The sequence below is a fragment of the Pleurodeles waltl genome, chromosome 12 (assembly GCF_031143425.1).
Source record: "Pleurodeles waltl isolate 20211129_DDA chromosome 12, aPleWal1.hap1.20221129, whole genome shotgun sequence".
Classification (NCBI taxonomy): Eukaryota; Metazoa; Chordata; class Amphibia; order Caudata; family Salamandridae; genus Pleurodeles; species Pleurodeles waltl.
This window is the reverse complement of record NC_090451.1, coordinates 19810543-19823736: the sequence shown is the minus strand read 5'-3', so window position 1 is coordinate 19823736 and position 13194 is coordinate 19810543. Positions and strand designations below refer to the sequence as shown.

Here is a 13194-nt window from a genome sequence, read left to right as displayed (position 1 = left end):
ACTAAGTCGACATGGCACTCCCCTCAGGGTGCCATGCCAACCTCACACTGCCTATAGGTATAGATAAGTCACCCCTCTAGCAGGCCTTACAGACCTAAGGCAGGGTGCACTATACCATCGGTGATGGCTTAAGTGCATGAGCACTATGCCCCTACCGTGTCTAAGCAAAACCTTAGACATTGTAAGTGCAGGGTAGCCATAAGAGTATATGGTCTGGGAGTCTGCCATGCACGAACTCCACAGCACCATAATGGCTACACTGAAAACTGTGAAGTTTGGTATCAAACTTCTCAGCACAATAAATGCACACTGATGCCAGTGTACATTTTATTGTAACATACACCCCAGAGGGCACCTTAGAGGTGCCCTCTGAAACCTTAACCGATTACCAGTGTAGGCTGACTAGTTTTAGCAGCCTGCCACACACCAGACATGTTGCTGGCCACATGGGAAGAGTGCCTTTGTCACTCTGTGGCTAGTAACAAAGCCTGTACTGGGTGGAGGTGCCTCTCACCTCCCCCTGCAGGAACTGTAACACCTGGCGGTGAGCCTCAAAGGCTCACCCCCTTTGTTACAGCACCCCAGGGAACTCCAGCAAGTGGAGCTGCCCGCCCCCTCCGGCCACGGCCCCACATGTGGCGGCAAGGCCGGAGGAGATAATGAGAAAAACAAGGAGGAGTCACTGGCCAGTCAAGACAGCCCCTATTGTGTCCTGCGCTGAGGTGACTCTGACTTTTAGAAATCCTCCATCTTGCAGATGGAGGATTCCACCCAATAGGGATAGGGATGTGCCCCCCTCCCCTCAGGGAGGAGGCACAAAGAGGGTGTAGCCACCCTCAGGGCTAGTAGCCATTGGTTACTAACCTCCCAGACCTAAACACACCCCTAAATCGAGTATTTAGGGGCTCCCAGAACACAGCAAGATAGATTCCTGCAACCTAAGATGAAGAAGGACTGCTGAGCTGAAAAACCTGCAGAGAAGACGGAGACACCAACTGCTTTGGCCCCAGCTCTACCGGCCTGTCTCCCCAATTCTATAGACACTGCTCCAGCGACGCATTCTACAGGGTCCAGCAACCTCTGAAGCCCCAGAGGACTACCCTGCATCTAGAAGGACCAAGATCTCCCAAGGACAGCGGCCCTGCTCCACAAAGACTGCAACTTTGCAACAAAGAAGCAACTTTGAAACAACACACGTTTCCCGCCGGAAGCGTGAGACTTTGCACTCTGCACCCGACGCCCCCGGCTCGACTTGTGGAGAACAAACACCACAGGGAGGACTCCCCGGCGCCTACGAGACCGTGAGTAGCCCGAGTTGACCCCCCTGAGCCCCCACAGCGACGCCTGCAGAGGGAATCCAGAGGCTAACCCTGACCGCGACTGCCTGCTTCAAAGACCCGACGCCTGGTAAAGACACTGCACCCGCAGCCCCCAGGACCTGAAGGATCCGACCTCCAGTGCAGAAGCGACCCCCAGGTGGCCCTCTCCCTTGCCCAGATGGTGGCTACCCCGAGGAGCCCCCCCCGCCTGCCTGCATTGCTGAAGAGACCCCTTGGTCTCCCATTGAATCCTATTGCGAACCCCACACGTGTTTGCACACTGCACCCGGCCGCCCCCATGCCGCGGCGGGTGTACTTTCTGTGCTGACTTGTGCCCCCCCCCGGTGTCCTACAAAACCCCCAGGTCTGCCCTCCCAAGACGCGGGTACTTACCAGCTGGCAGACTGGAACCGGGGCACCCCCTTCTCCATTGAAGCCTATGCGTTTTGGGCACCACTTTGACCTCTGCACCTGACCGGCCCTGAGCTACTGGTGTGGTAACTTTGGGGTTGCTCTGAACCCCCAACAGTGGGCTACCTTGGACCCAATTTTGAACCCTGTAAGTGGTTTACTTACCTGCAAAACTAACAAACACTTACCTCCCCCAGGAACTGTTGAAAATTGCACTGTCTAGTTTTAAAATAGTTATTTGCCATTTGTGTGAAAACTGTATATGCTATTTTGCTAATTCAAAGTTCCTAAAGTTCCTAAGTGAAGTACCTTTCATTTAAAGTATTGTTTGTAAATCTTGAACCTGTGGTTCTTAAAATAAACTAAGAAAATATATTTTTCTATATAAAAACCTATTGGCCTGGAATTGTCTCCGAGTGTGTGTTCCCCATTTATTGCCTGTGTGTGTACAACAAATGCTTAACACTACCCTCTGATAAGCCTACTGCTCGACCACACTACCACAAAATAGAGCATTAGAATTATCTCTTTTTGCCACTATCTTACCTCTAAAGGGAACCCTTGGACTCTGTGCATGCTATTTCTTACTTTGAAATAGTACAAACAGAGCCAACTTCCTACAGTGCCACATGCTGAGGGTGATATAAGACAAAGGGATGCCCACGTGACAGGAACCATAGGGATCACTCAATGTGCTTTTCCCGCATGGTGCCTCCTGAAGAAGACGGTATGAGGGAGGGGACATCCAGGTAACAGGATTCTGAAGGAATCACTTCCGGAGGTGATATAACTGTTGTAGGAAGTTGGCTCTGTATGTGCTATTTCAAAATAAGGAATAGCATGCACAGAGTCCAAGGGTTCCCCTTAGAGGTAAAATAGTGGTAAAAAGAGATAATACTAATGCTCTATTTTGTGGTAGTGTGGTCGAGCAGTAGGCTTATCCAAGGAGTAGTGTTAAGCATTTGTTGTACATACACATAGACAATAAATGAGGTACACACTCAGAGACAAATCCAGCCAATAGGTTTTGTATAGAAAAATATCTTTTCTTAGTTTATTTTAAGAACCACAGGTTCAAATTTAACATGTAATATCTTGTTTGAAAGGTATTGAAGGTAAGTACATTAGGAACTTTGAATTATTTCAATTGCATGTATACTTTTCAAGTTATTCACAAATAGCTATTTTAAAAGTGGACACAGTGCAATTTTCACAGTTCCTGGGGGAGGTAAGTTTTTGTTAGTTTTACCAGGTAATTACGACACTTACAGGGTTCAGTTCTTGGTCCAAGGTAGCCCACCGTTGGGGGTTCAGAGCAACCCCAAAGTTACCACACCAGCAGCTCAGGGCTGGTCAGGTGCAGAGTTCAAAGTGGTGCCCAAAACGCATAGGCTTCAATGGAGAGAAGGGGGTGCCCCGGTTCCAGTCTGCCAGCAGGTAAGTACCCGCGTCTTCGGAGGGCAGACCAGGGGGGGTTTTGTAGGGCACCGGGGGGGACACAAGCCCACACAGAAATTTCACCCTCAGCGGCGCGGGGGCGGCCGGGTGCAGTGTTAGAACAAGCGTCGGGTTCGCAATGGAAGTCAATGAGAGATCAAGGGATCTCTTCAGCGCTGCAGGCAGGCAAGGGGGGGCTTCCTCGGGGAAACCTCCACTTGGGCAAGGGAGAGGGACTCCTGGGGGTCACTTCTGCAGTGAAAGTCCGGTCCTTCAGGTCCTGGGGGCTGCGGGTGCAGGGTCTTTTCCAGGCGTCGGGACTTAGGTTTCAGAGAGTCGCGGTCAGGGGAAGCCTCGGGATTCCCTCTGCAGGCGGCGCTGTGGGGGCTCAGGGGGGACAGGTTTTGGTACTCACAGTCGTAGAGTAGTCCGGGGGTCCTCCCTGAGGTGTTGGTTCTCCACCAGCCGAGTCGGGGTCGCCGGGTGCAGTGTTGCAAGTCTCACGCTTCTTGCGGGGAGATTGCAGGGTTCTTTAAAGCTACTCCTTTGGATAAAGTTGCAGTCTCTTTGGAGCAGGTCCGCTGTCCTCGGGAGTTTCTTGTCGTCGTCGAAGCAGGGCAGTCCTCAGAGGATTCAGAGGTTGCTGGTCCCTTTGGAAGGCGTCGCTGGAGCAGAGTTCTTTGGAAGGCAGGAGACAGGCCGGTGAGTTTCTGGAGCCAAGGCAGTTGTTGTCTTCTGGTCTTCCTCTGCAGGGGTTTTCAGCTGGGCAGTCCTTCTTCTTGTTGTTGCAGGAATCTAGTTTCTAGGTTCAGGGAGAGCCCTTAAATACTAAATTTAAGGGCGTGTTTAGGTCTGGGGGGTTAGTAGCCAATGGCTACTAGCCCTGAGGGTGGGTACACCCTCTTTGTGCCTCCTCCCAAGGGGAGAGGGTCACATTCCTATCCCTATTGGGGGAATCCTCCTTCTACAAGATGGAGGATTTCTAAAAGTCAGAGTCACCTCAGCTCAGGACACCTTAGGGGCTGTCCTGACTGGCCAGTGACTCCTCCTTGTTTTTCTCATTATCTCTCCTGGACTTGCCGCCAAAAGTGGGGGCTGGGTCCAGGAGGCGGGCATCTCCACTAGCTGGAGTTCCCTGGGGCATTGTAACACAAAGCTTGAGGCTTTGAAGCTCACTGCTAGGTGTTACAGTTCCTGCAGGGAGGACTTACCTAGGTGCCAGGGTTGTGCCAATTGTGGAAACAATGGTACATTTTAGGTGAAAGAACACTGGTGCTGGGGCCTGGTTAGCAGGGTCCCAGCACACTTCTCAGTCAAGTCAGCATCAGTATCAGGCAAAAAGTGGGGGGTACCTGCAACAGGGAGCCATTTCTTTACAACTGTGCACTACTCCTGGAGATGAGGCAGCATTGTTTCAGTGCTAAGTACCCGGAGGACTTCACCTGGAGATCACTAAGGGCAGCGTCTTTGCATGATGCACCTGGCAATGGTGGCATGAGAGAGGGTGACCGACCACCCTGGGGATCACTCATAGGCATTCCCTGCAAGGCGCCCCTGATGGAGAGTGGGTAAGATGGTAAACTGTGCATAAAGCTTTCAAGACATCACTGCAGGAGGGGACCCATCTGTGCACAGAGCTCCCAGAAAACACTTGAGGAGCTGGGGTGTGCCTGCATAGCACGCCTTGGAGGGACCCTGATAAGAGAGGGAGGAGTGAAGCTAATGGAGCCTGCTGCATGCTCCCTTTCCATGGGAGCAACACAGCCAGAGGAGGCCATCCCTGCACGATTCTACCCACCCGGTATGAGCAATGTAGGAGGCTGGCCAGGTGTGTGGTGGGTACCTGAGGAACTTACACCTTATACCAGGTCCAGGTGAAGAGTTCCTGGAGGATGCAGTCGACGTCCCACGCCGGATGGATGATTGCAGTCGGTCAGTGGTGTGGAGCTCCCAGGGACCAGCAAGGTCCAGGAGGACTCAATCCACAGGGGGAGCCCAAGGGGGGACCCTCAGCAAGGCAGAGAGTCCAAGAAGAGGCAACCCCAACAGGAGACCCACTGGACGGGGAACCAGGAGTCACAGAAGAGCTCAAGCAGCACTACTGGAGAAGGGTCCCACGCTGCAGGGGATGCACACAGAGGGCTGTGCGTTGCAGGAAGGAGTGCTGGGGCTAGACGCAGCCTGAAGATCCCTTGGAGGAGATGCAAACAAGCCTTGGCAGCTGCAAGAAACACGGTGCACAGGGATACTGACCTGCGTTGGAAGGCAAGGGCTTACCTCTACCAAAGTTAGACAGCTGGCAGAGAGGACCAAGAGGACTACTCCGGACCACCACCCGTGATGCAGGATCAACACAGCTCAGGATGAGAGGAGATCCACACAGCTGGTTGTCATTGCAGTTGGTGCCTGCGGATGCAGGGGAGTTACTCCTTCACTCCAAGGGAGATTCCTTCTTCCTTCTCATGCAGACTGAAGTCTTGCCGCCCTCATAGGATGAACAGGCGGGAAAATGTTGCAGAAGCTGGAAGGAGCCGTGGAAACAACTTTGCAAGCAGAGTCTACGTTGTAGATACAGATTGACGGTTACTGGAGGGTCCAGTCGTGGTTCCTGTGGCTTCCTGGGTCGAAGAAGAGGTTGCAGAGGAGTCCTGCTGGCATCCTGCAAGCCGAATCTGAGGATCCACCCAAGAGAGAGACCCTAAATAGCCCTGAAAGGGGGATTGGTCACCTAGCCAAGTGACCACCTATCAGGAGCTCTTATGTCACCTGCCTGACCTGGCCACTCAGATGCTCCCAGAGGTCCCTCCCAAACTTGGATTCAAGATGGCAGAACCCAGGGACCCCCTGGAGGAGCTCTGGGCACCATCCCTGGGTGGTGATGGACAGGGAGTGGTCAAACCCTCTTTCCATTGTCCAGTTTCGCGCCAGAGCAGGGACTGGGGGTCCCTGAACCGGTGTAGACTGGTTTATGCACGGAGGGCAACAAATGTGCCCTTCAAAGCATACGGTGGCTTGGGGAGGCTACCCCTCCCAAGCCATGTAACACTTATTTCCAAAGGTAAAGTGTGTTACCCCCCTCTCCCAAAGGAAATCCTTTGTTCTGCCTTCCTGGGTTTCTGCTGCTCAAGCAGCAGGAGGGCAGAAACCTGTCTGATGGGTGGCAGCAGCTGGGGCTGCCTGGAATATCCCAGAAGGCTGGTAGGAGCAATGGTGGGTGTCCCCTAAGGAGCCCCCACAGTGCATGGAATCATACTTCCAATACTGGAAACAGTACTGGGGTATGATTATGACATGTTTGATACTAAACATGCCGAGGTTCGGAGTTACCATTATGTAGCTGGATACAGGTAGTGACCTATGTCCAGTACACGCATTAAAAAAGGCATCCCCACACTCAAGAAGTCCATGAAAATGGATCTGGAGTTTGTGGGGACAGCTCTGCTAATGCAGGGGTGCCCTCACCTCTGCTAGTGTAGGGATGCCCTCACACACAGGTACCGACACCCTGCCCTCTGGACTAGGAAGGCCTGCTATAGGGGTGACTTAAAGTGACCTGGTGCACTGAGCTGTAGTGATAAGGGTGCATGCACCCTTTCACTCAGGCTGGAATGGCAGACCTGCAGAGAGGTTTGCATGGGCTCCCATGGGTGGCATAATACATGCTGCAGCCCATGGGGGACCCCTGATGCCCCAATGCATCAGGTGAAAGACAACAAAGTTACCAAGTTAGAAGGGAGAGAGCATAATCACTGGGGTCCTGGTTAGCAGGATCCCAATGAACACAGTCAAACACACTGACAAGAGGCAAAAAGTGGGGGTACCCATGCCAAGAAAGAGGGCACTTTCCTACAAACAAGAACATTCCTGAATGCTCCTTACCTTTGGGGACTGAGGCGGGGCCCCTTAGGGCCCTTCTACTGTGCTCTCTTGGGATTGGTGGGAGGTGAAGCAGCCACTTCGGCACGGTGCCCCTGACTCAGGAAGAGGGCCTATACCTTCATGGATGAGGAGGACTTCAAGGGAGGTTTAATCATCATGGGGTGGGGGGACCTTTGACAATCACTGGGAGCCGCCTGTGTCCGGTGATATCTCGCATTAACTGTGAGGGAGCAAACCTCCATGATACCTCGCAAGATTACTATAGGAATGAGGCAAAGAATCCACTTACCAGAGTGATTTCTTCCTTCCCCTCAGGTAGTTTTCAAAGATGATGCCGGCTACAGTCCTTCCTTTGCCCACACCAGCGCCGTCTCCAATCAGGAACCCTGCCCGCTGCCCGCTGGGAAGGAGAACCTCGTGTTGCTGCAAATGCAAACCACAGATTAGTTTAAGGGATGATCTGGGCCCACTTTTAACGAGGCATTTTACTGTCTCCTAGGCCAGACCCAAGCAATCTGGTCCGTACCAACCCAAGCACAGTGGGGCTCTGTCACTTTGACTTGGGCGAGGCAGGTTCTGCCCAGCCTGACACCAGCGAGCCGTGCCTGGCCCTTGTAGGCATGCTCTGAAAGTCTGACCAAGGTGAGTAAGGCCTGGCCTGAGACACTTGAGCTGTGCCTGGCCCTTGTAGGCCATGCTCTGAAGGTCTGACCAGGGTAAGGCCTGGTGTCGACTGACACATGCGGGCTGTGCCTGGCCCTTGTAAGACATGCTCTGAAGGTCTGACCAAGGTGAGTAAGGCCTGGCTTGGCCTAACACATGCGGGCCATGCCTGGCCCTTGTAGACATGCTCTAAAGGTCTGACCAAGTTGAGTAAGGCCTGGCCTGACACGTGAGTCGTGCCTGGCTCTGAAGGTCTGACCAAGGTGAGTAAGGCCTGGCTTGCCCTGACACATGCGGGCCATGCCTGGCCCTTGTAGACATGCTCTGGAGGTCTGAACAAGTGAAGTAAGGCCTGGCCTGACACGTGAGTCGTGCCTGGCTCTGAAGGTCTGACCAAGGTGAGTAAGGCCTGGCCTGGCCTGGCCTGGCACATGCGAGTGGTGCCTGGTCTTTGTAGGGATGCTTTGAAGGTCTGATCAAGGTAAGTAAGGCCTGGCCTGACACATGCAAGCCCTGCCTGGCCCTTGTAGGCAAGCTCTGAAGGTCTGATCAAGGTGAGTAAGGGCTGGCCTGGCCTGACACATGCGAGCCGTGTCTGGTCCTTGTAGGCATGTTCTGAAGGTCTGACGAAGGTGGGAAAGGCCAGGCCTGACACACGCGAGCCATGTCTGGTCCTTGTAAGACATGCTCTGAAGGTCTGACCAAGGTGAGTAAGGCCTGGCCTGACATGTGTGAGCTGGGCTGGACCCTTATAGGCCACACTATGAAGGTCTGACCAAGGTGAATGAGGCCTGGCCTGACACACGCAAACTGTGCCTTGTCCTTGTAGACATGCTCTGAAGGTCTGACCAAGGTGAGTAAGGCCTGGCCTGACACAGGCGAGCGATGCGTGGTCCTAGTAGACATGCTCTAAATAGTCAGAGCTATAGAACAAGTAGTAAAACCCACAGTGAGCACATGGACTGACAGTAGCGATCCCTGTCTCGGATACATGCATGGGCGACCATCTCCCTCCCTCCTCAATAAGTGTGGCATGTGCTGCTTTATTATGTAAAGATATTTATTAAGTGGCAATGCCTGCCGTGGTCACAGCGCCCTGATCTGGCAGGTGTTGGGGTTTTAGGTACTGAAGAGAAGAGTCCACATCACAGCCTTTCCCATGCTCGCCTGTTTACTTTAATCGTGTAAGCATGAGCTAAGATTCTAGCATGCAGTCAACTGGACAGAGAAGGCTCAAACACCCAGTGTAGCTTTATAGCATAAATAAGACCACCCCACCATCGACTCATAGCGCCGACATGAAACCCACAGACTCACACCACAAAAGCACATTCACAGGCACCCACAAACAAGTGGTGCTCAAGATGACATTCACTTGTGCAGATGAGGAGCACAAACAGCTACACACCTCTACATACAGAGCTAGCCTCACCATCAATGCCATCGCTTTCTGACCCCTTTCCTGCCCACCTCTATGCACCCTCCTCCCCTCACACTGAATTCAACCAACAGACCCACCCACACTGACATTCACTCACACTAGAACCAGACACAGGGGCCCCTACCTGGCAGGCATACACGATGGCCTCTAGCTGCAGAGCGGAGAGCAAGGTTTGGTCGAAGGTGCTGCTGGGGAGGGCAAGCTCGTAGGTGACGTCCGGAGGGGGCACGCTGGACAGGGTGCTGGTCTCCACCACCCGGTCTGGGTGCTGCTTCCCGAGCTTGGCTGTGATGAGGGACAAACAAAAACTGAGACGATGGCTCAAGGCGGTACTCAAGAAAGACAAGCTTCTTTCCTGCAACCAGGCAGCACTCTCTGCAAATGCTAACCAAGCACATCTGGCCGAACTCCTGGGCTTTACTAAACTTGTCTGGGACTCCTTCCATCTCTTGCCTGAAATGTTTCTTAGGGAAATAGTGGAATACAGACATTTTATTGTTCACACTGTGAAGCAGACAGTAGTTTGGAGAAGCACAAGAGACCTCAACAGTTCGCCTAACTCCAGAACTCACATTTTGAGGGCACATAATCTGAGTATGTTTCCGTGTGACCCAACTCCTCAGCCTCCTCCTCCTCTTCTTCCTCTTCGGCTTGATACTGTGTCTGAGAAAGCAAGAAGAGAGTCATTCGTGAGATATGGCCCAGGTTCTGCATGACAGCAGGAAGAGACAGTGGTCAGCGACAGCGCAGACCTTGAACAACTCTGAGTGCCAGCTTTCAAGGGAGTCCCCTGCTTGTCCTGGGGTGCACACGCCTCCCCTGCTTGGAGTCTCTGTATGTGTGCCCTTGTACTCCTGCAAAGGAATCTGCTCCCTGGCACAACATACACACCGGCACCCATCGCACAGCTCACCTCCCCCCACCGTCACAGCCCTGCAAGCTCTCACCTGGTAGCTGGCCAGTGGGGGGGTGTTTATGATTGCAGCAAGATCTTCCAAACTTTCCAAGCCCGAGAACTGTCTGCTGGGCGAGAAGAGCTGAAGCGGAACACATGAGAGTGTAAGCAACAAAGGAAGCACACTTCTTTCACATCGCAAGAGCTGATCCTTTCATGGTTTTCTAAACACTGCGCCAGACTCTGAGGCCCAGGAATGAGCTTTGTGCTTCTAACACGTGAGTGATGTACACTCACCCCAAAACACTCACTTTCCTTCATACGTATGCTTATGAGAACCCACACTTCCCATATTGAAGTGTGCCACACGCCAACTGATACTAGAGCACGTTATTCAGAGGACCAAAGAAATTGTTTCTGTGTTTGCATTTGTTTAATACACTCGCTTTAAAGAATCTAAACACACTGCATGGGTGGTCTTCTTAGCGCCCTGGTCCTCACACCAAAAGTGCAAGTCGGATATTGTCAGAGTCTTCCAACACTAGGAGGACCAGTCTGGTCCTCACAGTGTTGGTAATACAGCCACTGTGGCAAGCTTCATGGAGAGGTGTAAGTACATACAGCTGCTGTGGCAAGCTTCATGGAGAGGTGTAAGTACATACAGTCGCTGTGGCAAGGGTCATATGGAGGTGTAAGTACATACAGTCGCTGTGGCAAGGTTCATATGGAGATGTAAGTACATACAGCCACTGTGGCAAGCATCATGGAGAGGTGTAAGTACATACAGCTGCTGCGGCAAGCTTCATGGAGAGGTATAAGTACATACAGTCGCTGTGGCAAGGTTCATATAGAGGTGTAAGTACATATAGCCGCTGTGGAAAGGTTCATATAGAGGTGTAAGTACATACAGTCACTGTGGCAAGGTTCATATAGAGATGTAAGTACATACAGCCGCTGCGGCAAGCTTCATGTAGAGGTATAAGTACATACAGTCGTTGTGGCAAGGTTCATAAAGAGGTGTAAGTACATACAGCCGCTGCGGCAAGGTTCATACAGAGCTGTAAGTACATACAGCCGCTGCGGCAAGGTTCATACAGAGCTGTAAGTACATACAGCCGCTGCGGCAAGCTTCAAGGAGAAGTGTAAGTACATACAATTGCTGTGGCAAGGTTCATATAGAGGTGTAAGTACATACAGCCGCTGTGGCAAGGTTCATGGAGAGGTGTAAGTACATACAGCCACTGTGGCAAGGATCATATAGAGGTGTAAGTACATACAGCCGCTGTGGCAAGGTTCTTATAGAGGTGTAAGTACATACAGTCGCTGTGGCAAGATTCATAAAGAGGTGTAAGTACATACAGCCGCTGTGGCAAGGTTCATATAGAGGTGTAAGTACATACAGTCGATGTGACAAGGTTCATATAGAGGTGTAAGTACATACAGCCGCTGCGGCAAGCTTCAAGGAGAAGTGTAAGTACATACAATTGCTGTGGCAAGGTTCATATAGAGGTGTAAGTACATACAGCCGCTGTGGCAAGGTTCATGGAGAGGTGTAAGTACATACAGCCACTGTGGCAAGGATCATATAGAGGTGTAAGTACATACAACCGCTGTGGCAAGGTTCTTATAGAGGTGTAAGTACATACAGTCGCTGTGGCAAGATTCATAAAGAGGTGTAAGTACATACAGCCGCTGTGGCAAGGTTCATATAGAGGTGTAAGTACATACAGTCGATGTGACAAGGTTCATATAGAGGTGTAAGTACATACAGCCGCTGCGGTAAGCTTCAAGAAGAAGTGTAAGTACATACAGCCGCAGTGGCAAGGTTCATACAGAGGTGTAAGTACATACAGCTGATGTGGCAAGGTTCATATAGAAGTGTAAGTACATATAGCCGATGTGGCAAGGTTCATATAGAGGTTTAAGTACATACAGCCGTTGTGGCAAGCTTCATGGAGAAGTGTAAGTAAATACAGTCCCTGTGGCAAGGTTCATATAGAGGTGTAAGTACATACAGCCGCTGTGGCAAGGTTCATGGAGAAGTGTAAGTACATACAGTCGCTGTGGCAAGGTTCATATAGAGGTGTAAGTACATACAGTCGCTGTGGCAAGGTTCATATAGAGGTGTAAGTACATACAGTCGCTGTGGCAAGGTTCATATAGAGGTGAAAGTACATAAAGCCATGTGGCAAGGTTCATATAGAGGTGTAAGTACATACAGCCGCTGTGGCAAGGTTCATGGAGAGGTGTAAGTGCATACAGTCGCTGTGGCAAGGATCATGGAGAGGTGTAAGTACATACAGCCGCTGTGGCAAGGATCATGGAGAGGTGTAAGTACATACAGCCGCTGTGGCAAGGTTCATATAGTGGTGTACGTACATATAGCCGCTGTGGCAAGGTTCATGGAGCGGTATAAGTACATACAGCCGCTGTGGCAAGGTTCATATAGAGGTGTAAGTACATACAGCCGCTTCGGTAAGCTTCAAGAAGAAGTGTAAGTACATACAGTCACTCTGGTAAGGTTTATATAGAGGTGTAAGTACATACAGTCGCTGTGGCAAGGTTCATATAGAGGTGTAAGTACATACAGTCGCTGTGGCAAGGTTCATATAGAGGTGTAAGTACATACAGTCACTGTGGCAAGGTTCATATAGAGGTGAAAGTACATAAAGCCGCGGTGGCAAAGATCATATAGAAGTGTACGTACATATAGCCGCTGTGGCAAGGTTCATATAGAGGTGAAAGTACATACAGTCGCTGTGGCAAGGTTCATATAGAGGTGTAAGTACATACAGTCGCGTGGCCAGGATCATGGAGAGGTGTAAGTACATACAGCCACTGTGGCAAGGTTCATGGAGAGGTGTAAGTACATACAGTCGCTGTTGCAAGGATCATGGAGAGGTGTAAGAACATACAGCCGCTGTGGCAAGGTTCATATAGAGGTGTTCGTACATATAGCCGCTGTGGCAAGGTTCATGGAGAGGTATAAGTACATACAGCCGCTGTGGCAAGGTTCATATAGAGGTGTAAGTACATACAGCCGCTGTGGCAAGGTTCATATAGAGGTGTAAGTACATACAGTCACTGTGGCAAGGTTCATATAGAGGTGAAAGTACATAAAGCCGCTGTGGCAAGGTTCATATAGAGGT

The 13194-nt window shown here is 51.3% G+C and overlaps 1 protein-coding gene across 3 annotated transcripts in view; it reads right to left on the bottom strand.

Annotated features, from left to right (window-relative positions):
- Nucleotides 1-13194, bottom strand: part of SBNO2 (strawberry notch homolog 2) — a 542051-nt gene that overhangs the window by 322507 nt on the left and 206350 nt on the right. For 2 of the 3 annotated variants that reach the window (XM_069216340.1, XM_069216342.1), the window contains 4 exons: nt 10098-10187; nt 9723-9813; nt 9275-9435; nt 7336-7469 (listed from right to left, as the gene is read on the bottom strand). In XM_069216340.1, coding sequence (XP_069072441.1) covers nt 7336-7469; nt 9275-9435; nt 9723-9813; nt 10098-10187 — 476 coding nt within the window. The remainder of the gene's footprint in view (nt 1-7335; nt 7470-9274; nt 9436-9722; nt 9814-10097; nt 10188-13194) is intronic. The other variant, XM_069216341.1, reaches the window with a different exon arrangement.